The 25,596-nt window shown below is 34.3% G+C and overlaps 4 protein-coding genes across 4 annotated transcripts; 2 read left to right on the top strand and 2 right to left on the bottom strand.

Moving 5' to 3' along the window:
- Window positions 1-2,723: 2,723 nt before the first annotated feature.
- Window positions 2,724-5,269, bottom strand: LOC149423881 (bombyxin F-1-like). The gene is made up of 2 exons (XM_089631915.1): window positions 5,237-5,269; window positions 2,724-3,116 (listed from the first exon to the last, which is right to left on the bottom strand). Exons 1-2 carry the CDS (start codon window positions 5,267-5,269, stop codon window positions 2,724-2,726), a joined length of 426 nt encoding a protein of 141 aa, XP_089488041.1.
- Window positions 5,270-6,615: 1,346 nt separating this feature from the next.
- LOC149423880 (bombyxin F-1-like) lies at window positions 6,616-7,008 on the top strand. Its single transcript, XM_089631914.1, has one exon. The coding sequence runs from the start codon at window positions 6,616-6,618 to the stop codon at window positions 7,006-7,008; it is 393 nt and encodes a 130-aa protein (XP_089488040.1).
- A 6,901-nt stretch (window positions 7,009-13,909) lies between these two features.
- LOC149423879 (bombyxin F-1-like) lies at window positions 13,910-18,596 on the bottom strand. The gene is made up of 2 exons (XM_089631913.1): window positions 18,588-18,596; window positions 13,910-14,302 (listed from the first exon to the last, which is right to left on the bottom strand). The coding sequence occupies exons 1-2, from the start codon at window positions 18,594-18,596 to the stop codon at window positions 13,910-13,912; spliced, it is 402 nt and encodes a 133-aa protein (XP_089488039.1).
- Window positions 18,597-18,743: 147 nt separating this feature from the next.
- LOC149423878 (bombyxin F-1-like) lies at window positions 18,744-23,859 on the top strand. Its single transcript, XM_089631911.1, has 2 exons — window positions 18,744-18,827; window positions 23,467-23,859. Exons 1-2 carry the CDS (start codon window positions 18,744-18,746, stop codon window positions 23,857-23,859), a joined length of 477 nt encoding a protein of 158 aa, XP_089488037.1.
- The last annotated feature ends 1,737 nt before the right edge of the window (window positions 23,860-25,596 follow it).

Raw genomic sequence — 25,596 nt, 5'->3', positions numbered from 1 at the left:
GAAACTGTGCGAATAACACTGCTACGATCGCTCTGACTTATGAGCTTGTTTATTATCGAGTTATTGTTGAGAAAAGAACCCAAAAACACATAATGCGAGCCTTTTTAAAGACTTCAAAACCCACTACATGTAAATAAAACACTTGTCATTGTGATGTCTAGGAGTAAAAATGAAACCTGCTATACCGACCAAATTGACACTATTTTCTAAGCAAGGACTCACACCATTTTGGTTAAACGTAGTAACTTCAAATTTCTAGACTACAGATGTCGGTAGCCTGCAAAATTGAACACACACCGTATAAAAAAATAGGGAAAATTAGCACCCGACGGGTCTCACCTTGGTGGTCTTCATTATACCAAATGTATGCTTTGCATTTTGCTCGTGTCATCTTTCTTCATTATGATTACGACCTCGTAGGTATATTTGCGGCAAGTTCCAGAGTGGAAGATACTCTCAGTATCGCCCTGGTGTTAAACCACCATGACCACCGTTTGGTGATCAGATTTGGATACCCATGTACTTCCCCACATTTATTTTCCCCACTCCTCCCCCTACCGGCCTTCCATTATTTACACAACGTAGTATCGCTGGCTCCAGAGGGTTAGGAGCATTTGGGACTCTTGTGCGTTGTTACATGAAAAAAATCACTTTTTATTATTTTAAATTAATTAATTAACGCCCTTCTTCGGGGCTTTTTCATATGAATATTAAGAAGTATACATAATTTATTGTACATAACTGAATTGCAACAACATTTTATATTTGTAGATAAATTGAAGATGTCCACTGACTTGGTATAATTGTTTCCCGCCATTAGTATTCTGGGCATAGAGGAATACATATGGTAGTTAGTCCCTATATCCTATGTCAAAGATTTGATAGTGTAATCTTATTTTTACATGTCGAAGATTTGATATTATATTAGTCTATGATTGTAATCATATTTTTATTTCTGCGATAGATACTTATTTTGTTATGTCAAAGGTTTGATATTGTAAATATATTATTATTTCTACAATAGGTGCTTATTTTGCTTTATGATATAACAAAAGATGCTTATTTTGTTTTATGACATAATAAAATAAGCATCTATCGCATAAATTAAAATCAAAATTTCTGAATATAATTTAAGAAGAACGGGTGCATGGACTTTTTTATACAAAACTTTAATTTTGATTAAATGGTGACCAGATAAATCATCAAAATGATAATTCATCACATCTTTAAAAAGTTATATAAAGTCATGGAAAGTGATGAAAAAAAACTTTATTAACTGGGTTAAGTAGGTTAGGTTAGGTTACATTATTTTTTTTATTTTTTTCATAATTTTTAATGACTTTATATCACTTTTTAAAGGTGTGTTGAATAGTCACTGTGTTGAGACAGCATGGAACCGATCAAATACCCAACCAAACTAAATAGATATTTTTTAAACAAAAGTAATAGCATATATCTAGTACGGATATTTTAAGGCAGCTTTGGCAATTATTTGCAAGTTAATGATAGTTATTTAAAAAAATAATTTTCCTCTATTGTGCAAATATAACGAAATAAAAAATAAAAAAATTAAAAGCATTTTAATGTGCACAATAATAAACGACCAATTCACACTGGAAAAAAAACAATCGTGTAAAAATTCTAATTCTTGCCAAAATAAATGCGTTTTATTACAATATATTTTTTTATTTTTCATTATATTAAACTCACGAAAAAGTTCACTCTAAAATTATGCAAAATTTAATTATTTAATGGCCTTTATTTCGTAATTTAATCCACGAATAAAATAAATAGTTCAGACCCGTACTAGATATTTGCTATTTGTTGGGTATTTTAGCCACATATACAAATTTAAGTTTGATATGAAAAAGTTTTTTTTTTAGAACACTAATAAAGTATTTTTATGTTATTTGTTTTTGGGGTGTTCTCCTCCTTTAGCCAACGTTTCGGACAACGTTACAGTGTCCATCATCAGGGCAGATGTGTAATTGATAGTGGTGAAATGCCAGCTCACTACTCTACTAGCTGGTTTTACAGAAAAAATTAAAATGGTTTTCTGCGTTTAGCTTTGGTGTGGCCGTCAATTACCGGACACCATGAACTATTGAGCTTAGCTCCGTCGTCTCTATTAATATTAATGTGATTTTTGTGAATTTCGATAGCTTCGGTAATTAGACGAGCTCTGTGAGTTTTCGGTCTAGTCCCAGGACTTCAGGAACAAATCCAAAGTTATTGCCGGTTTCAATTAAATGCTCGGCGATTGCCGATTTGACAGGATGGCCGAGTTTACATGCTCGAAAGTGTTCTGAAATCCTTTTGGAAATAGTCCGCTCTGCCTGGCATACATAGACCTTGTCACATCCGGAATGACAATGGACAATGATGATGGACACTGTAACGTTGTCCGAAACGTTGGCTAAAGAAGGACCGCAACACCACATAACACCCCAAAAACAAATAACAAAAATACTTTTGGCCGTGAAAATCTTAAATCATATTTGTAATAAAGAATGTTCACATTGTTATCAAAGTGAAACAAAAAATTGGTTAGGTTGGGTATGTGGTTAGGTAATGTAAAGGTTTAAATAGATTTTAAAATAAAGTTTATTTCATACTTCTTATGTAGTTTCTTATATTAGATTTGTAAAACTATTTAATCTAGGCTTTAGAAACAGTTTTATTTAATGTAAAATTAGATTCATTTATAGGTTGAGGGTCTGGAATCAGACTTTGGGTTTCTTGGGGGCGCAGTAACTCCTGAGCGTGTAATAGTCGCAGCTCTTGTAACAGCACTCGTCCACCACGCCGTGGGTCTGGCGCCGGAAGCGGCGGGGATAGTCGTCCCTCTGCAGCAGGGAATTGGCAGCCTGGCGGGAGAGGAACGGCCACAAAAGGGAGGAAGATGGTAGCTGTTCGAAGTCATTAGCATCTTGTTGAAGTTCATTGCCGTCTCTCTTGCCGAACTGGACGTTGTAGGACCCATCGCAGACCAGCGACAGGGCTTCCGCCAGGTGGTTACCGCAATGTCTGCGCCCCCGCTTCTCCTTCTGCATCTCTTGGGACTGCACCACGCAGGCAGACAAGCACACTAAAGTAGTAATCCACAGGAAGTTAATCTGGAATGATAATATTGTATAGTTACAATGTACAAATTCTAAAACTTGAAGTCTTGTTTATGTAATTAGTATTATTGTTAGCCGATATATTATATTTGTAAATCAAGAGTTTGGTTAAATTCAGCACACGTGACCTCCAAAACAAGATAAAGGTCACTATCTACATGAGATTTCAAAAGACCACCCCCATCTGATTTTCCCACACCTACAGAATTCTGATTCTTCTTGATGATATTTTGCACACTTGACATACAAAATAAGAGGATAATTACTGTCTATATCTAATTTCGAAAATCCTCGGAAAGTCCGGGCATTACCGGGACTTCATTTAGTTAACCACTGTCATTAAGAATCACAAACAAAATATTTACGTAAAACAAAATACGTATATACGTAATAAACAATCAGCGTTTAAATAAATGTTCACAATAAGTTCCTAATAAAGAGAATTGTTCAGGTACAAACAATTATTACGGTAAGTAGGTAGGAGTTTTTGTGCAATGTACAACATCCAAGCCCTTGGTTTTGTCGATTGCACAATATTTAAATACTTTTATAATTAGTATACTTCATCTTCATTCCAAAAAAAATGTTGATATTTGGTTTAAAACTTCCACTTTTAATTTGATAGCACCTTTTCTTTTCCGACTTCCTTTTTTATTGTAACTCAATTTGTAATCCTTTCAATCCCATAGTATATGGAAAGTGTGGGTATAAAGTTAAAATATTTCTTTGGGTCTGATGGGATCAGCTTACCTTGAATGGAGTGTAGCCTATAGTGCTTGAAATCCAAAAGATAAGTGATGCCTTTGCTAGTGTTAACGTCCCCTTTTATGGTCAGAACCTCATTCAGAGAAAATATAAAGGACCATGTAATTTTCCAATGAAAATCTCACCCATCGTTTGCTTTGTGTGGGCAGTAATCTTTTGATTTACTAATTACTGTGCACCTCATTACATTTCTAACCGGCCCAGTTAATCCACCCACCAACTTATTCAAATCATTTTTATAACGCTATTTTTGTCACCTCAAGGGCGCTTATCAAAACACAAAAATAACTTCCAATATCATGAATTATCTGCCTTTAAAATATAATGTAGGTATCTAGCTAAGATTAAGCGAAGTCTATGTTTCATTAATTCGCACACAGGAGGCCCTTAGGAAAATAATTTACCTCATAAAGAATATAACGCGAAATGAGAAACAATAGAATTGACTTGAGAGAATCGCACCTATAAAACACCTAGGTACTCCTGAACATTTTAGCAATGAATTGAACAAAACAAACACAATACATTCGGAAAACAATACTGCCGCGGTAACGAAAAACACAGTATCGTCATTGAAAATCTGACAGAATAATTGTCAGAACACGGTTGGATGGTGTCCATGTCAAACAATATCATTTTTAAAAAATAGTTGCGTTGCAGATCTGATTATGGTAAGGCTATATAAAAATGTAGTTGTATTGGTTTAAAAATTAAATATAATGTGTACAAGTGCTCTTGTTTAGGACCTTTTTTTATAATATGTTAAGCCTTGCTCTAGTTTTGATTTGACCACCAGAACGCTAAAGCAAAAGATATGGCGATGAGTATGCAAAATTTTACTAAGCTCGAAATTTGTATATAATTTCTCACATTCAAATTGATAGATGAGCCAATCAGGGAAAGCGGAACAAACCAAGTGCGAGAAGCGCGGGAGGCGGCGTGACTGTTCTACTTTCGGTGATTTCTCAATAAATGAATCTGCAGAATACATGCAACTCGCATTGTAATAATACCATTCGGTCCTCGAAAATAAAATCTGCTTACGAATTACTAGTCCTTTTTGCAATGGAACGCAAATTGCTGGCTGCGTAAAAACTTAACTAAACATACTAAATCGGGTAAACAAAAGTTCGGACTTGTTTCCAAAATGTAATATTTTCTACTCCAGGCAGTTCTTTTAAGAACGAACATTCAGATCCTGCGCAGAAAAGTCCCCCAATGGACAGCGCTCTAAGCCTTTGCCTTTGGCAATCTTTACTTTTCTGCACATCCTATTATTATCAATGTCATAGTTTATTCAAAGCATTCTCCAACCCTCTAGGTGCCAAAAGTATGGTCACGTGGTTTGCCTTCAGCTCTTCGAAACGATACCCAGTTTTCATGTTAGGGCAAGTCTATCAATTTGGATGTCGATGGTTTGAGCTTTATTTAAAAAGTTTATTGGTGCAGTATTCTAAGTGAAAGACAGCAGGGGACCTGAAAGTGTGGAAGTATTAGAACGTGTCGGTAATTCATCACTGCTGGACGTAGATCATACACAAGCACAGGGGTTTGAGGCTTTGCTCGTAAACGGCAAGTTTTGTACAGGATGATTGCACCCATTCATGGGAATATTTAAAGAATTTAAAAAAAATCCATCGTGGGATTCCTAGTAGCTGACCGCACTTGCACAAATTTTATGATATTTTGAATCTTAAAAAATGCTCTTAGCATAGTAAAATATATTTTATTTGCTTTTCAAGGAAATTACGTATAATTATATTATTCTAGCTTGTCGTTTTGTCGCTTTCAATTGTGTTTAATTAGTGCGACGTAAAATTTCACATCAAAAGTTAAACTTTAAAAGTCATAATACCTGCTGTATTTATTTGCAAGGAAATCCTTATATAATTATTTTTATTATTAAGAATATTTAGCTGTAAATAATAGAACCCAAGAACATTTCTCTGAACATAAATAGCTGTCCTGGGAAAGCCACATAGGACAGATAATAAATCTTTTATAATATGAAATTATAAACACATTAACTGGTAAGACGGTACAATTTACAAAAACATATTTTTGCAAAAAACAAGTAAGTTATTACGAAAATAGTGTCAGCCGGTGTACGGAGGGCGATTAGCATTTTACATCCTTGGCATTCCAAGGGTTCTTCACTTCATGTTAATCTCGTCATATAGCTATTTCCTAATAAATCTGCATTAATTATGATTATATTTAGAAATATTTTCAGTCGACCTCTCGTCTGGGAATTATAATCCACAAACTTATCTATTTATATCTTGTCGGTAGTACGCCTTTGTCTTCCATAATATAATATATTCTGATTAGACATTACAAAAATAATTTCATAAATTTGTAATTTCTTTAAAGTGGGACGCCAACTATATAAAGGGATGCTGACCAACAACAGAAATCACTTCTCTTTAAGACTTCGATCACCAAACACTATTTATTCAAAGTTAGTTGATCCAAATGAATCCCTTCAAATCAAAACATTTTGTTGATCATTGGAATTTGTTTATCCAAGATTCGAACCTATAAGAAGATATTCGAATCCCGGTTCCACTTAATTATTTGTAGAAATCAATTTGTCAGTTATAAAAATGCAGTTATGTATCTACTGGTTTAAAAATCCACTAATTTGGAATTTTTTAATTTTCCTGGAAAGGGACACTTCTGCTGATGGGTCTAATCTGAATAACTGAAAGTTTATTTTTTATTCCAGATGAACTTCCTGTGGCTTACTACTTTAGTGTGCTTGTCTGCCTGCGTTGTGCAGTCCCAAGAGATTTTGGAGGAGAAGCGGGGTGGCAGACTGTGTGGCAAGTATCTGGCGGACGCCCTGGCGCTGGTCTGCGATGGGTCTTACAACGTGCAGTTTGACAAAAGGAATGACAACGAGCTCCAGGAAGACGCTTATGACCAAGAGCAGCTGCCACATTCCCCCCTCTTGTGGCTGTTCCTCTCCCGCCAGGATGACAACTCGCTGCTGCAGAGGGACGACTCCCACCGCCGCTTCCAGCGCCAGACCCGAGGCGTGGTGGATGAGTGCTGCCACAATATCTGCGACTACTATACGCTCAGAAGTTACTGCGCCCCCAAGAAACCCAAAGTCTGATTCCACAAACATCCATTACTAAATCTCTATTAACATGGCACACATCTAAAAATAATTACTTATCTACAACATGAACCGCAAACCTAACTATCAAGGGAAAACATCAAATTATTAATGGCGCTCATTAAATTATTTTAGGAAAAACCACTTTTTGTAAGCTTTTTACATAAAATATGAATTAAGATGAATTGTTTGTTTACGACTCCATATATAAAATCCAACATCGTATTTGTATGTCTTTCTTGAAATAATTGCGATCACTTACAGACAAAACTAATTATTTGTATTCATATATCGTACAGAAGCAAACAATCAATTCATCTCAATACTTTGAAGCATAACTTGCAAAAAATGTGTTTTCCTAAAATAATTAAATTAGTGCCATCTATGAACGAGCACTTTATGAATATTTTAAAGCTCACCCTTAAGTATAGAGGGTTGCAGTGATGGAAAGTTTTCCTGAAATCATCCATGTATCGTTGTCTATTGATAAATACATATGTTAGACGATCATTAATTAAATAAACGTTTCTTTCTAAGTTACTTAAATATTTTATTATGAATCAATGACTATGTTATTTAGTAACCAACCTACTTTCCAATCTGATTCCATTCTCAGAAGAATATGCACAAAATACAACAACATCTTTTCAGACTATGATATTTTTCATTTATCCTTTACTAAATGCATACTAGAAAAAATCAAAAAGGAAAAAACAATAAGGAAAAAGCAACAAGGAAAAAACAAAGTTTTTGTACCATGATTACATCTATTTTTAAATGTCTTCTAAAACATTAAAAAACAATAAGGTTTAATAACGTTTTTGTACTATGATGCATATATTTTAAACACTACAATATATGTGTATATGCATGTGTATGCATATATATGTATGTATGTGTTTATACGTGTATATATATATATATATATATATAGATTTTCTCTTAGTATTTCCTTGTTTTTAACATTTCTTTGTTTTTAACCTTTCTTTGTTTTCTTTGTTTGTTTATTGCTTTTTAACCTTCTTTGTCTTTATTGCATGATGTGAACATTGGTTATTGGGTTGTAACCTAATTCTTTTACTTATTTTTTTTCTCTCTCTATGCATGTTATGTTATAAACCCGTTAATGTTCCTAATAAAATAAAATTAAATTAAATGTCCGAGAGTGTATGCGTGATTGCCACCAAAAGTTGGTAGAATGCATTGTCATCGACATCAAGTCTATCTGCCGATTGGATATCGCGAGGTAAGTAAATTTCCACCGCCGAGATTTGCATTCATTCATTCATTCATTCATTAATTTATTCCGATGACTAAATAAAATACCCTAAGATTTATTTAAATCCATACCTCTGCTGTGTGCAGTGGCGTACAGCTTGTAAAGGCTGAAAAGCTGTGCATACCCTAAGAAAAATTTAAAAGGTAATTAAAGGAAATTTTTTTCAATATTTTGATCTATGAATTTGGTCAGGAACTTCTACACCATCATTTAATCAGTTGGCTACGATAATTAGATGATTACAAAATGGCTATTTTCAAACAGTATTTTTAAAATATTAATTGAATAATAATGTTATGTGTATCTAAAATAAAACTTAAAACTACTCTTTTATAATCGTCAGCAGCTGTCACCGTGACCAAAATGGTGTAGGCTTTGTAAAAGATTGTTCACAAACAAATGCTACATATTCTACTATTATGATATATGCGCCCCAGAATTTGTTAATAAATAAAATTTCTTTTTTATACATTGAATAATAATATTAGTAAATATACCAAAAAAGTAAAACTTAAAACAACTCTACAATAGTCTTCTTCTCTATTATGGTCGTCACCGTGACTGAAATAGTTATTTGTACAGCGCCCTTGAGGTCATTTTTCACGAAAACGGCGCTCTATAAATTAGCTAAATATTATTATTTTACACTAACAAAAAGCTACTATAAATAATAAGGAAGAAATATTATAATTGACACCTTGACTGAAATGGTATACACTTTGTAATTGATTTTGTTCATAACTGTGACCAAAATGGTATACGCTTTGTAAATGATTTTGTTCTTTACCGTGACTGAAATGGTATACACTTTGTTAATGGTTTTGCACAAACAATAGTAACAATTATAATATACATTGACCTAATTTAAATAATTTATTGAAATCCTATAATAATAATATAAGAGTATTATAGTCGTCACCGAGACCGAAATGGTATATATTTTCTTATAATAACGTGTTATCGAGGGCTCTAATTCAACTCCCTTGAATAACCAACCTTGAATAGTCTATAACATTAAAATATGAATATTAGTAGACCTGCCCTAAGTGATTAAAAGCGTATTATTCCCCACTCCCCATACCGGTTCCATTGGAGCCGGCTGGGCTCGGGTATGGCCTCCCGTGAATTTGGAAAACGTGACGTCATCATTCTTGTGCGAACTATGGTCGAGGCATCATCGGTTCATTTTACGAAATAACACGGCAAAATGGTGGCTTGCGCTATGAAAACTTGTAAAAATAGAAGTGAAAAAGAGAATAAACCCAATTGTCGTATTACATTCCATAGGTAAGCATTATTTTAATTTGTTTTAAGCTGATTCACATCGTATAATATGTATCAGTTTTAGAAACATATACTATCACGCGATGGACGCGAAACACAAAGCCGTGTGCACAAGAATCAGGGATGTGCCTTCGCCTTTTGCGCTTTGATAAAATATATATTTTTTATTTTATTTATTAATTAAAAAAAAAAACATTACATATTACAGTGATCTTTGGCTGTCCAACTAGGAGATTAACCTGTTTTAGGACAGTCAGAAATAGGCAGATTTATTAAATGCGATTCTTGTTTTGTCTAGTGTATTGACTTTTACTTAATTATTGCTCTTTATAAATAATTTGAAAAGTTTTCTTGGTTGATACAAGAAGTTGCTAACTATATATTTTAAATAATATAAAACATATAATAGTATGATATATATATAGCAGAATAATTATATATATACAGGGTGTATCGGCACGTACCCGACAAACTTTAACCAGCTATTCCTTAGCACATTTGGAGTAAAAAATGTTATGGGCACTTTGCTGTCCGGTAACATTTTTTTAATAATCATGTCATCTGTGTAAAAGATTAATTTACCATTTACACATAGGTGTATTAGAAATAATAACAAATAATAGAGTTCTACCAAGCCGAACCCTCTGATATGAAAATATCTGGAGTCGGTGAATTATTTTCCCATTTGATCTCTCGTGAGTTGACGTGTTGTTCTAGTATTGTTTTGTATTTATTTAGCTTATATAATGCACTTGCATAATGTTGATTGACTAGATGATAATTTGTGGAAAAGTGTGTGAAAGGGTTTAGTTTTTCCTATGGGGAAGATTTAACCCGGACATAAAATTGGAAATTTCAGCACCTATTCTATATGAAAAAATATATATTAATTAATTTAATTGCCGGCAACCGGGGCGTTTATTGAATTATATTTTTTTTAGTTAATGTTAGTAAGTTATCCGCCTCACTAGACAATGTATGTTCTGTTTTAATTATCGTTTATCGTATTAGAGACTCCGGAGTCCTCCAAACTAAAATCGAAGAATTTTTTTAAAGCAATTTTAACCCGTGTTTACAAAGGAACTGTATGAATAATAAGGCCAGAATCGCTTGCGCTAAATATTTCTTTAGAAAATATTTTTTATTTGATATACGCAGCTTCTTTGACGGCGTTGGAATATATTATCTTCCACTTTAGAACGTGCCGCAAACATCCTTTAAATTATTTTTAATTAGTAAATCGTGAAATAACTCAAATTAATCAAATAAAAAAATTATTTGCACGCTGGGTTTCGAACCCGAAACCTCCCGCTTGCTAGTTGAGAGCGTTACCCCTCGACTACGGAGACCTTCATATCTATTTGCACGCTGGGTTTCGAACCCGAAACCTCCCGCTTGCTAGTTGAGAGCGTTACCCCTCGACTACGGAGACCTTCATATCTATGATTTTTCGGCGTGTAATGTTTCTCACGATCACGGGCGTCATCACAGTCAACAGATTAATACCTTCTTTTTATGTTGGTTCATCTTTAAAATACATTTTTATTCAGCTATTATTATTTATTTAGCATCGATAATATAACTATTGTACATGTTGTTTTCTCTTAAACTGTGCTATAATTTTTGTACATTATTTAAACCCCTGTAAGTTGTTTATTGGATGCTGTTCTCACAAATATACTTTAATTATAACCCTTTTGTCTTTTTCTTTTGATTTATTCCATTGTCCGTATATGTTTATATGTATAACTCGTATATTTTTTTATAATATTATGCATAGTCTGAGAATACTGTTATTATGTCGGTGTATATAATACTGTTTTACTAATGTTTTGCAGACATATTATGATGCTTAAATGTACCTAAAAAAATGTTTATGCAAATATTATAAACAAAAAATAAATAAAAAGCACCTTCATCGACAAAATACTCCCAAATAATACCCCACACCTGGCTATGTGGTGGTGAGAAGTACCTAGCTATGTAAATCTGGTCACTGAACACGCCTAAAGCCATTTCAAGTAGTTGGGGCGATACTGAGAGTATCTACAAAAACAAGGAGCAAATAATAATGTAAATGCTACATATTATTGTGATTAAATAATGTTTGAAATAATTCGCGTAAATTAATTTTAATTAAAAGTGCTAATTACATTATTTTATTATTAATAGGAACAGAGCGGTTGTGACAACCCTAGATCATTGTTCGAATGTGGCCATTGTCAAGTGTGCTTGTCGCTGTTTACTGGGGTAAGTAAATTATGAACATTTGTAAAAGTGTCTTGACTCAATAAGGAAACAAAATATTCGACTCTGAATATAGAAGAATTTTTTTTTGCCGAATTTTGACTTTGAATTTGTGAAAATTTGTTCATAACGTTGAGAGTAATTTGCGCTCCCATGTAAAAATGTCTATTCATTCAAAAGCAGATTTTACTTTTAAGAACTAAATGGTGATATCATAATGCGAGATGCCTATTTACTGTCAGATTGATTTATTGACGAATCACAGTCAGCTTTCTTCTCTGCGTCCCGCAACTCTTGATTTAACCCCTCGCCCTTAACTTCTCGTCTATTAATATTCATATTTCTGTGGTCTATAATGATCAAAGTTCAAAAGGGAAGTTATGCCTGTGGTAAATTTAATGTAAGGAAAAGTTTAGAGGAGTACAACAAAATGGAAATAATGGACTTGGTTCAGGAGAAAGTTTGTAAATAAATAAAGACATTGAGCATCCGATTACAATTTATGCCGATTGTAGTGTTTCGCTAAACGGATCGAAAACGACTGAGACCACAAAAAACTAAACACGAGAATCGGACGTGAATTTGGTTCGTCCGATCCGATAGTCTGTTCATATAATCAAAATGAAAAATCGGACGTGTATTCCCGGCCTTTAAGTGGATTTTCATATAAAATAAAATTTAGAAACATTTTTATACACCATATGTATAAAAATACGTTAATTTTCTTTGATAGGTGCACAAAACTGACACGATTCTACTAGAATTAATTTCACATCGATATATTTAAGTAGGTATTACATTACTAAGTAGTTTTGTTTGTGTAACTAATAAGCAATAATTATAACATCAATGTTATTGAACAGTTTTTCTAACCTGATCTCAACATAAAATTATCTGTGTAATGGGGACGGGGAGATTTTTTTTTAGAAAGGAGGCGTGAAATAATTATTAATTATTTTACAAGCAATAATTATTCGCCTGAAACACTCATCCACATGGAAAAATCTCCTGATAAAAGATACATGACGCCAACGGGACTCGAACCCGTGTCCCTTCGATTTCCGGTCGACAGCTCTGACCACTGAGCTATGGCGGCTTATCTCTTACCCGCGAAATTATTCAATATATACTAGTGTTTCATTCAACAAATACTGCTTGTTACATTTTTTTCACCTGAAAACAACCAACTTTATTTTATATGAGAAAGTGATGGGTTCGAGTCCCGTTGGCGTCATGTATCTTTTATCAGGAGATTTTTCAATGTGGATGAGTGTTTCAGGCGAGTAATTATTGCTTGTAAAATAATTGTTACTCTTTGTGCTATGCATAAAAAATCTTGTCTTAAAAACATTAGTTTACCAAAAAAATAATAATGAAATAATTATGTTTGGAAGACCCTGGTCTCGACGATCTAGTCCTAGCATTCCGGCGAGAATATCAGATGGATACAACAGATGGTACCTAGTACAAAGTATCATATAAACTTTTTTGCACCTTTTCTACATCATTTGATTTAAGGGTATATTCGAGTCCCTATATTATCGATCCACTTGCAATTATCAGGCCGCTTGCCATCTCTAATACACAGAAGCAATCTGGGCATTCTGCATCTGTTCTACGGGTATTACAATGGAGCCTGTACTAAGGAGCTAGCCGCATTGATCCCCTGTGCACCAGTGCACGTGCGCGAAACTCGACGGACACGAGTGGAACACCCGTTCCCAGTTGACGTTGGCTTCATAAAAACGGGTATTTTCTTTGATTTAGATTTTGTGTAAGTGTCCATTTTCCGCATCGTATAGAGAAATGAGACGGGTCTCACTTTGGTGGTATTCGTTATGTTATTATATTATATTAACATAGTAGGTGGGTAAAGGTGATTTTTTTAAATGATCAAATTAAACTAACAAAAAAATTCCAAAGTTAGGTGTTAGTTAATGCAACGGTTTAAATATGTTATAAAATAATGTTTATTTCATATTTTTTAGGTAGTCTCATGTATTAAATTTGTAAATCTATTTAACCTAGGCTTTAAACAAAGTTTTATTGAACGAAAAATATGATTTATTGAAGGTTGAAGGTGTGGAATTAGACTTTGGATTTCTTGGGGGCGCAGTAACTCCTGAGCGTGTAATAGTCGCAGCTCTTGTAGCAGCACTCATCCACCACCCCGCGGGTCTGGCGCCGGAAGCGGCGGTGATAGTCGTCCCTCTGCAGCAGCGAATTGGCAGCCTGGGGGTTGAGGAACGGCCACAAGAGGGAGGAAGATGGTAGTTGTTCGAAGTCATGAGCATCTTGTTGAAGCTCATTGCCGTCTCTCTTGCCGAACTGGACGTTGTAGGATCCATCGCAAACCAACGACAAGGCTTCCGCTAGGTGGTTACCGCACAGTCTGCGCCCCCGCTTCTCCTTCTGCATCGCTTGGGACTGCACAACGCAGGCAGACAAGCACACTAAAGTAGTAAGCCACAGGAAGTTCATCTGGAATCATAATATTAGGTAGTTATAATTTATAATATGTGGACAGCTTAAAACTGGAAGTCTTGTTTATGAGTAATTAGTATTATTGGTGGCCATATTGTTGGTAATAAATACATTTACCCAGTTTCGTGGTGAAATTATGCACACCTGACCTTCAAAACAAAATAATGGTCACTATCTACATGAGATTTCAAAAGGCCACCCTCCACCTACGGAATTCGGATTCTTCTTGATGATATTTTGCACACTTGACACTTCAAATAACAGGATAATTACTGTATACATCTGATTTAAAAAATCTGCGGAAAGTCCTGTCAACGTCGGAGACTTCAGCTGGTCTAGCTACAAAATTATTAACAAGAAAAGTGTATGTACTCGTAGGTGTGTGGGTTTGTTTTTTATGCAAATCTACAGTTTTATTCTAAGATTGACGAAATTTTCCACACTACTTGACCTTCAAAACAAGAGGAAGATAACTGTCTACGAATCTATGAGATTTCTAAAAACAATCCCATCCCCTTTACCCACCCCATAAAGCAGAATAATTTAGTTAGCGATTTTCATAAAGAAACACAAACAATATATTTAATTATTGAAGACCATATAAAATTCTGTATCGAATTGTCGTCTAGGAATCCCTAACATTGTCTTCAATAATTAAATATAGCACAAATTTAGGTTTTACCATTGATATGTTGTAATTAGTCAATAGGTTTTACTCATTAAGTTATTCCAACAAACAAAATAAAAACAATCTGCGTTTAAATACACCACAAACAATATTCGTTTAAATACACTAAAACAATCGACGTTTAAGGGGGGGCTAGGGTTAATTCGTACGAAAAAAGGCATTTTTTTGTGAATTTTTTAAGACAACACAGTTAAAATTTCTTTATTAAATCTAATAGGACAGTGAAGTATGACATTTTAAGAATGTTGTATAAAATTTTCACGGAGAAATATTAAAAAACACGGCAATGGCAGCAATTATTCGGACGTGTCTAAAAAAAAGTAGAATGGCGGCGCCCCTCATAACTCGGTGCTGGGTCATCTGAAATCAAAAAATCAAAGTTCATTCGTTAGATAATAGTTTTTCCCAGGTAACGCTGGGAGGGTTTTTCGAAATTTTAATTTTTCACTTTTCTGGAACACTTTGAAGTGAAAAACGCTATTTTTAGTGAAAAAAATCGGCTAATTTGTTATTGTAAAATAATAATTATTTACAAATTTGAAAAAAACTCTCCAGCGTTACCTCGTAAATTATGTACAGAAATAGTTTTCAAAATTTCAAAAGGATCGGTGCAGTAGTTTTGAAGTTATGACGGTCACCGACTTTGAAAACGTGAGTTGTGGGAAAAACGCTATAAAGTTTTGAACACTAAAAAATCTGGTATTAAACGTTTATAAGCAACTTTTATCGGCTTACCTCACACTGAATCATCAATGCCAGGTCCATAAAGGATGTTGCTATCATCCATGATGTCTAAAGCACCTTTTTGCTCCTGTCTACGACGAATCCTGCCTTCCTTAGTTTGTTTCTCATCTTCCTGCTCTGCTTGGCTTATACGTATGGTCGGGTAGGGATTAAAATCCGACAGGTATAAAAATACTCGTAACTTCGTCAATTTTGCTCCAATCAACTTGAAATTTGAATACAATATTCTTAACATAGCATTTATTTAAAAAAAAAATAAAAAAATGCAAAAAAAATTATAACCCTAGCCCCCCCTTAAATACACTACAAACAATCTTCGTTTAAATTTAAATTTAATTTTAAATTCAAGCTTTGGACAAAGACACTACCAATACCATGCTATAAAAGCTTTCAACAGTGTTAAACTTGAAATTAAAATTGAGGAAAATTAAAATAAATTCACACACAAAATTACAAAATGGATTAAAGAACAAAAAAGACAATATTACCAAAATTTCATAGCATAAAATAAAAATAAAACCTACACGTAAAACACAAAACCAATGTAAACACACATCACTCACAAACACACAAGATTATATTTTAAATGTATTATTTTCTCTTTAAATGTATTATGAGATTATATTTTCATATTATAAAATCAAGGCCTCAGCACGGGCAAGCCAACATTAGTGGAAAACTTTGAAATGTAAAAAATATTGTACCAAATAAAAAATAAATAAAAATACACTACAAACAATCTGCGTATAAATATCTCAAATAAATGTGTTACCCACATGTTCCTAATAAAGAAAATTATTTAGGTACTCACCATTATTATGGTAGGTAGGTGTGTTTAAGCAATTGGCAACATTCATGTCCTTGTTTAAGTATTCGATTGCGTAATATTTATATACTCTTATAATTACAATATTTCTTCTTTCGAAAACATGGTAGGTGGTATATGTAGTTTAAAACTTCCTCTTTACTTTTGTCACCAAATTTTCTCTTCCAACATCCTTTTTTTATGTAACTTAATTTGTATATTTTATCTTGTAGAAAATGTACAACTTAATTCTATGATTTATTATTAAACCATAGAAATGTTAAAATTTATAATAACTACTGCAATATCCACGCCCAGGCTCCGCCTTTGTGGGATTTTTGCTGCATACACTGTATTTTTTATTTGAATAACAGTTCAAAAATTGCATCAAAACTTTAAAAAAAAACTTTTCTAGTTAATAAATTTTAAAAAGTATTCCATTGCAAAAAAACTGAGACGACGAAATAAATTTCCCCCTAATTCCTAATGATGGAATCCTTGCAATCCCATGGTATATGGAAAGTGTGGTTATAAAGTTAAAATATTTCTTTGGGTCTGATGAGATCAGCTTACCTTGAATGGAGTGTAGACTGTAGTTCTCGAAATCCAAAAGATAAGTGATGCCTTTGCCAGTGTTAACGTCCCCTTTTATGGTCAGAACCTTATTCAGAGAAAATATAAAGTACTATGTAATTTTCCAATGAAAATCTCACCCATTGTTTGCTTTGGGTGGGCAGTTATCTTCTGATTTACTAATTAATGTGCATCTCATTACATTTCTAACCGGCCCAGTTAATCCTCCCACCAACTTATTAAAATCATTTTTTATGACGCATATTTTCGTAAATTATCACCTCGAGGGCGCTTATCAAAACTTAAAAATAACTTACATTATCATGAATTATCTGCCTTTAAAATATTATGTCGGTACCTAGCTAAGACTAAGCAAAGTTTTTTTTCATTATCTCCACACAGGAGGCTCTGAGTAAAATAATTTATCTCCGGTCTTATGTCATCTTTGGGGATGCTGTGTGGAGGGTCTTTTTGAGGAGAGGGTGAACAAGGGTCTTTAAGAGACCCTTTTTCTAGGAGGGAGGAAACACAGAGGTCGGCAAATCTTTCCACAGCCGAGCTGTTGAACTCAAGAACCCAAAGAGCCGTTCTCATGTGACAAAGGTCAACCGTTTACATATCGTCGCTGTTAAATCAAACCGGCATATGTGCAAAAATGGAGCTTTTGAGTTATTGGTGTCAAAAAATTTCTTTTTTTCCCTTCTATTTTTATGTCGAACTGGAATGTCGTATAGTTGAATAAAAATCTGTCAGATGGCGTTGGGCCGGTATGCATTTACGCGGGAATCGCCACTTTTTTTATCAGAAGACAGACCTATTCCGCAATACGCCAGTTGCTTCAAAACTTTCAAGGGGGAAATGCGTCCATCATGTAAGTAAAACTGAATTATCTCACAATAGTACATTTTTATTATTACCCAGATATGACTTATTGTATGACTTATTGAAGCGTTTATAGCAGCCACAACTAAAACAAACCGGCATATATGCCAAAATGTCTGACCCGGGTAAAATTTCTCCCGGTTAAAAAAATAAATTAAAATAGGCAAATTTAATAAAAAAAACTTTAGCAAACTGAAAGATGCGAAACTCCGGTGAGGAATACGAGTCTAAAACCCGTGGAAGAGCGAACCAACACAGGGAAAAAGAAGCGTTATTGAGATTGGGAGCTGTGTGCTGAAATGACTGCAACATTTCAATGACAAAGCTGACTCTCCAATAGACGTTGTCTTTTACAACGATAATTGTTGTGGACAACAAAAAATAACTTTATGATGGCAATGTACAAATATGCTGTTACAACAGTAAAAGACATAAAATCTATCACTCACAAATTTAGTAAAGGGCCACACCCAAAACAAGGTGGATTCGGCTCACTCAACCATTGAAGAGCACTCCGAAGCGGACCGATATACTTACCTTCCCAATACGCCATGGCCATGAAAACGGCAAAGAAAAGTGGCAAGCCTTACCTGGTTCATGAGGACTTTTTGATATAAAAGCTCTGAAGGACCCCCAGGTAATTTTACCCATTTTGGACATTCGAATGTTTAAAGTAATTAAAGACGACGGCAACTTTTACTTAAAAAACATCCTACGGATCACATGCCTGGGAGGAGGCGAAGAAAATGAATAAACGGGGCAATGGGAGCGTGAATCCTGTTCTGATGCAAGCTTATTCCAAGAGACCATTGATGAGAAGAAGAAAAATGGTATTCTAAAGTTAGTTACCGCCGGGATAATACCGTCAATTTATTCAGATTTCCATAAACGTCTGGGAAACTTTGAAGTTACCAGCAAAGGGAAGAGCAGTTTTATGTTAATTGTTTATAAAAAAATTGTGAAGCAATAAATTATTTTTTCATTGACAACATTATCTTTTTTGAAGTGAAACTTCTTTACGCGCGTCATGCAATTTCGAGGACCGGAGTAAAACCGACTCATGACCGAAACGAAAATGCGGGTACCCCCACCACCGATTAAAGTTCATTTGATCTAGTCAAAGTTTTGAAGTAACATATAAATGCTTCTTAGCTCATCCCGACAACTGGCGTTGGTGGTGTAATGGTCAGCATAGTTGCCTTCCAAGCAGTTGATCCGAGTTCGATTCTCGGCCATCGCACATTATTTTTTTGTTTTTAACGCCTTTTTCATTCAATATCTTATTTTTTAGTAGGTCAGAACATTTTTTAAAAGAAAATAATATTGCAAAATAATAAAAACACTTATCTCACTGTGATAAAACATTACTCCGCTAGAGCGCGCTTTGCGTTATTGTGTTGGATTAAAATTATTATCTAATCCGTATATTATGATAATTGTATTACATTTATTTAATTAATTTATTTATTTTGATAATATGTAATAATTTACAGAAAAAAAAATTAAAACTATCTCCCTCTGATAAAATATCCGTTCGCTAGAGCGCACTACGCGATCTTGTGTGGGATTCTATTTCTGTACATTGTACATTATTTTTAAAAATATATTATATTTTGGGTGTGATGTAGGTAACATTATAAAACATAACAAGCTCTCATATTTTCAGAACCTACATAATATAATCAATTTATGCGGCTTTGCTTACAGTTGGTGCTCAGCGTGGTTGGCTTTCAATCAGTTAAGCGAGGTTCGATTCTCGGCTGTGGCATTTTTGAAGTGAAACCTTGTTGAGGTGGGGGAGCCGCTCACGAACGTTCTCTCTCTTCTCTTCTTTCCTCTCTCTCAGACACCAGCGAACTGCGCCACGCCAAGCATCAGCTGAAACTAGAAGTTTCACTTCTGTCTTGCGTAGGCTTGACACACCCACTTTTTTTTTTATACCTAAAACAGGTTCCAAAAGAAGAAGCCACTTTGACACATAAGCAAATATTACACTGATTTTAAAGCCATACTGGCATATCTGCATATTTCTCTTAATATAAGCAATTTTCGATTTATTTGCAACTACTACTTCAATAAGCAGTATTCGTCTAAATTTTATTCATTCATAAGGTGGCTTTGAGGTGAACCAAACGGACGTTAAAAGGAAAATATCATATGCGAAATCTTTAAAGCGCTCTGGTGAAAAACTAGCATTTTGCAGATATGCCGGTTTGATTTCACAGCGACGATATGTTGGGCGCGCGTTTGGCGTGTTTCCCACTGAAATGTGTTATAATTTACCCATCACCGCACACAATTTTAGCGTCACTACTCCAGGCTGTTCGTTTAATAATAATAATAAGAATTTATTCCAGAATGTATGCAGGGGTAGTGCAATGTAATACATTCCATATTTAAAATAATATACATAGGTGATCCCGACAGGCACTAAAAAACGCAATTTAAGTGAAAAAAGATAAAATATAAACACAAAAATGAGTGTAAACAGCCGTTTATGGAGAATATTTGCAAATCTCCCGTCTCCAGAGGGCCATCAGAGGGGACTCCATCCAGGCAACCATGGCAGTGATGATTTTGTTACTTGATTGGTGTAGTTCGCGCCATAAGCTTCCCGTGTGATGGCGGAGAAGCGCTCTGAAAGAGTGTACTCGTCCCTCCAGGAACATTTCCGTGGCGCTGCAGTATCTCGGTAGGCGGAATAGTTGGCGATAAGCATTATTGTAAGCGACTTTTAGCTTATGCCATTGGGATGCAATGTAATCCACCCACATTACTGACGTGTACAACGAAGTGCAAAATGCGTTGAAAAGTATCTTTTGGAGTCTATCCAGTATACTTGTCCCTCTGTGAGATTTATTCCACACATTGTTTTTTTGGGTTGGCTCGTTTGATTTAACATTGTTTGAGACGTTATCGGTAGATGGCATCGTTTGCTTGATGTTCGCCTGATGATTTAGTTTGCTACAGGTGGGCTTTAACTTTGTCGCATTGTCAACAGATGTCGTTGTATTTTCAATGAATATGTTGTTTTAAAATCTTGCAGTTTTTTCGAATTTTTGTAACATCTTCGCAAGTTGCGAAGTTATCGTTCAATGCATTCAGGTTTAGATTACGCATGTCGTTCTTCAACATTATTATATCTTTTAACAAAGCAGTTACATCTATATGATCAAACGTTACTGGTGGAAGTATATTAATGTCTAAAACAACAAATTTTGGCAGAAGTTTGCCGTCAGTTTCTCTCATGCATTTAATCAACTCAGTGATTGACCTTTTCTTTTTTCCCTCACAGATTCTCCCCGCCGAGGGGCCTGGAAGTTGGCCCAGAATACTCGTAAGTAGAGTTCTTGCGTAGTCGATATCTTGTTCGGTAAACATATCACACACTTGGGTTAGACTAATGTCATACATCACTTCAACCTTTTGTTGAATGAAAGCCAGAACTTCGTTTATGACGAATCCGCAACTACATAGATTTGCCATGTTTATTTATCAATTGCGTGCGTTTGCCGTTTGTTTCGTTTAAATCAATTACTTAATTTTAAAATATACATTTTTTTTTAAATACGTAAACAGACCTTCCGTGCGCCACGCCGACGAGCACGGAAGACCCCCAATGCAGTGCTGCAAGCCTTTTGCCTTACTTGGCCAACTTTACTTTTCTGCGCATCTGATTATTTCAACGTGCGCTTTTCTACCCTAACCCTCTACTTGCCAAAAGTATGGTCACGTGGTTCGCCTTCAGCTCTTCGAAATGATACCCAGTTTTCATGTTAGGGCAAGTCTATCAATTTGGATGTCGATGGTTTGAGCTTTATTTAAAAAGTTTATTGGTGCAGTATTCTAAGTGAAAGACAGCAGGGGACCTGAAAGTGTGGAAGTATTAGAACGTGTCGGTAATTTATCACTGCTGGACGTAGATCATACACAAGCACAGGGAGTCGAGGCTTCGCTCGGAAACGGGAAGTTTTGTACAGGATGATTGCACCCGTTCATGGGAATATTTAAAGAATTAAAAAATAATCAACCATGAGATTACTGGTAGCTCACCGCACTTGCATAGATTTTATGGTATTTTGAACCTCCCAGTAATCCTAGTATACAAAAAAAACTCTTGATTTTCTAACTTTTCGTTTTTTCACTTATCCGTGAAAAAGCGAATCGTAAAATTCCATATCAAATGTTATAATTCTTAATGTCAAAAGCCATGATACCTACTCTATTTATTTGTAGGAAATCCTCATATGACTTATTTTTACTGTGGAGAACGCTTTTTAGCTGTAAAATATAATAAAACTCCATAGTATGTAAAGTGCGTAAAAATAAGCTTTTTCTCAAATTACGGTCTCGTAAAGTGGTTTCATAAAGGTACACATTTAATTCTACTGTGATTAACATCTAGATTTGAATATAAAGCGTAGTATTTTCTCTGTCTAACGCCGTTTAGATCACTTATTACCACATCAGTAAGAGAGATACAACGATTCCTTTTAGATCATATGTTCCCAAAAGCGAACAAATTAGCCTGAAGCATTGATGTAGGGTTAATGGTGCAAAATAGCCGCCAATTGTCATTTCGGTTCTTGTAGTAATGGTGCTCCATTTAATTTTTTTTTAATAATCGTCTAATGTTATGCTGTAATTTGAAGGTAATCTTTTAAATCATTTGAGTTCAAATTCATTTTAATGTTAGACAATGAGGTTTAGATTGATAAATAAAAAGAAACGGAAAATAAAATAATGAAATTAATAATGAGTGATTACGAAAATATCCGGTGTACGGAGGGAGATTGGCATTTTACACTATTGGCATTTCAAGTGTTCTGCACCAATCCTCCATCTTCCCTCGTATAAATCGATAATCGCATTTTTTCTGCTTTTTTTAGTATTCTCCTTTTGTTTTCGTAGCACTTCATGTTAATCTCGTCATATATCTACTTCCTGATATATCTGCATTAATTAGGATTATTTTTAGAAATATTTTCGGTCGACCTCTCGTCTGAGAATTATAATCCAAAAACGAATCTATTTATATCTTGTCGGTATTACGCCTTTGTCTTCCATAATATAATATATTCTGATTAGACATTACAAAAATAATTTCTTTAAAGTGGGACGCCAACTATATAAAGGGATGCTGACCAACAACAGAAATCACTTCTCTTTAAGACTTCGATCACCAAACACTATTTATTCAAAGTTAGTTGATCCAAATGAATCCCTTCAAATCAAAACATTTTGTTGATCATTGGAATTTGTTTATCTAAGGTTCGAACCTATAGGAAGATATTCGAATCTCGGTTCCACTTAATTATTTGTAGAAATCAATTTGTCAGTTATAAAAATGCAGTTATGTATCTACTGGTTTAAAAATCCACTAATTTGGAATTTTTTAATTTTCCTGGAAAGGGACACTTCTGCTGATGGGTCTAATCTGAATAACTGAAAGTTTATTTTTTATTCCAGATGAACTTCCTGTGGCTTACTACTTTAGTGTGCTTGTCTGCCTGCGTTGTGCAGTCCCAAGATATTTTGCAGGAGAAGCGGGGTGGCAGACTGTGTGGCAAGTATCTGGCGGACGCCCTGGCGCTGGTCTGCGATGGGTCTTACAACGTGCAGTTTGACAAAAGGAATGACAACGAGCTCCAGGAAGACGCTTATCACCAAGAGCAGCTGCCACATTCCCCCCTCTTGTGGCTGTTCCTCTCCCGCCAGGATGACAACTCGCTGCTGCAGAGGGACGACTCCCACCTCCGCTTCCAGCGCCAGACCCGAGGCGTGGTGGATGAGTGCTGCCACAATATCTGCGACTACTATACGCTCAGAAGTTACTGCGCCCCCAAGAAACCCAAAGTCTGATTCCACAAACATTCCATTACTAAATCTCTATTAACATGGCACACATCTAAAAATAATTACTTATCTACATCATGAACCGCAAACCTAACTATCAAGGGAAAACTTTAAATTATTCAATTATTTTAGGAAAAAACAATTTTTACAAGCTTTTTACTGAAAATATTGACTAAGATGAATTGTTTGTTTACGACTCCATATATAAAATCCGACATCGTATTTGTATGCTTTCTTGAAAGAATTGAGATCACTTACAGACAAAACTATTTATTTGTATTCATAAACCGTACGTACAGAATCAAACAATCAATTCATCATAATATTTTGAAGCATAACTTGCAAAAGGTGTGTTTTCCTAAAATAAATTAAATTAGTAAAAATTATTAAATTAAATTAGTGCCATCTACGAACGAGCACTTTATGAATATTTTAAAGCTTACCCTTAAGTATAGAGGGTTGCAGTTATGGAAAGTTCTCCTAAAATCATCAATTTGTCGTTGTCTATTGATAAATACATTTGTTAGAAGATCATTAATTAAATAAACATTACTTTAGCTACCTAAATATTTTATTATAAATCAATGTCTATGTTATTAAGTACCCAACCTACTTTCCAATCTGATTCCATTCTCAGAAGAATATGCTCAAAATACAACAACATCTTTTCAGACGATGGTATTTTTCATTTATCCTTTACTAAATGCATACTACAACAAAACAACAAGGAAAAGATAAATTAAAACGAAAAGAAATTAAAAAGGATATTAAAGGAAAAGTTTTTGAAAATTCTGATCCATGAATTTGGTTAGGAACTTCTACGCCCATTTATTCAGTTGTCCACAACAATCTTCTGAAGATGATTACAAAATGGATATTTTCAAATAATGCGTGCATTGTTTATACCGGAACATGAAATCTATACACAGCCCAGCTTTCGTCATAGAGCAATGCACGCCACTGGCTGTGCTTAAGATTATTACTTATTTGTCTCATTTTCACTGTCGTTGGGTTGTTTTTCTTTCCTTTCTTTCGTTTATCCATTATCATTTTGTTTAGATTAGGTATGTTAAGATGATGTATGTACCTTTACAGTAGTCACCGTGATTGAATTGGTAGGCTTTGTAAATGGTTTACTACAAATTAAAGCTACCCTATCATTACTATTACACAGCAGAACTTCTTTATAAATAAACAGCTTTTTTAAATATTAATTGAATAATAATGTTATTGTATATATAAAATTAAAAAACTTAAAAGTACTTAAAATCAAATTTAATAATACAATTATTAAGTTTTGCAAGTATTTTTTGGTTTTTTTTATTGTTACAGCTGTTTCGGCTTTCAAGGTCATTTTCAAACTGTGGTTTTAGCCACGTTTAGACGACTTATTCATATGATTCTATTTTACCCCCTAAAATTTATAATTATTAATTACCGGTTAAACCGATTTAATGATAAAATAATTGTGACAATAGATTTTATATTCTGTGCGGGTATTTTGAAGTCTGTTTTCCCCACATTAAAGTTATCTTAATTTTTTAATAATGATGTAGCAGTTATTAATTTATTTATATGAGTTATATTGTTTAGGTTTTGTGAACATACTTAGAAGCGGGGAATAAATAATTTTCCTTACTTTATTAATTAATGTTATATTAGGGTCATTGGTTCTTTTATTAATTTCTAATTGTTCAAGTAAATTTAATCTAAGGCCCTTTCTTTTTTATAAGCTAGGGTTTA

This window comes from Hesperophylax consimilis, chromosome 5 (assembly GCF_061612785.1).
Source record: "Hesperophylax consimilis isolate HC1 chromosome 5, BYU_Hcon_1.0, whole genome shotgun sequence".
Taxonomy (NCBI): domain Eukaryota; kingdom Metazoa; phylum Arthropoda; class Insecta; order Trichoptera; family Limnephilidae; genus Hesperophylax; species Hesperophylax consimilis.
The sequence above is the reverse complement of the archived record's forward strand: the minus strand, read 5'-3'. Positions and strand labels throughout refer to the sequence as shown.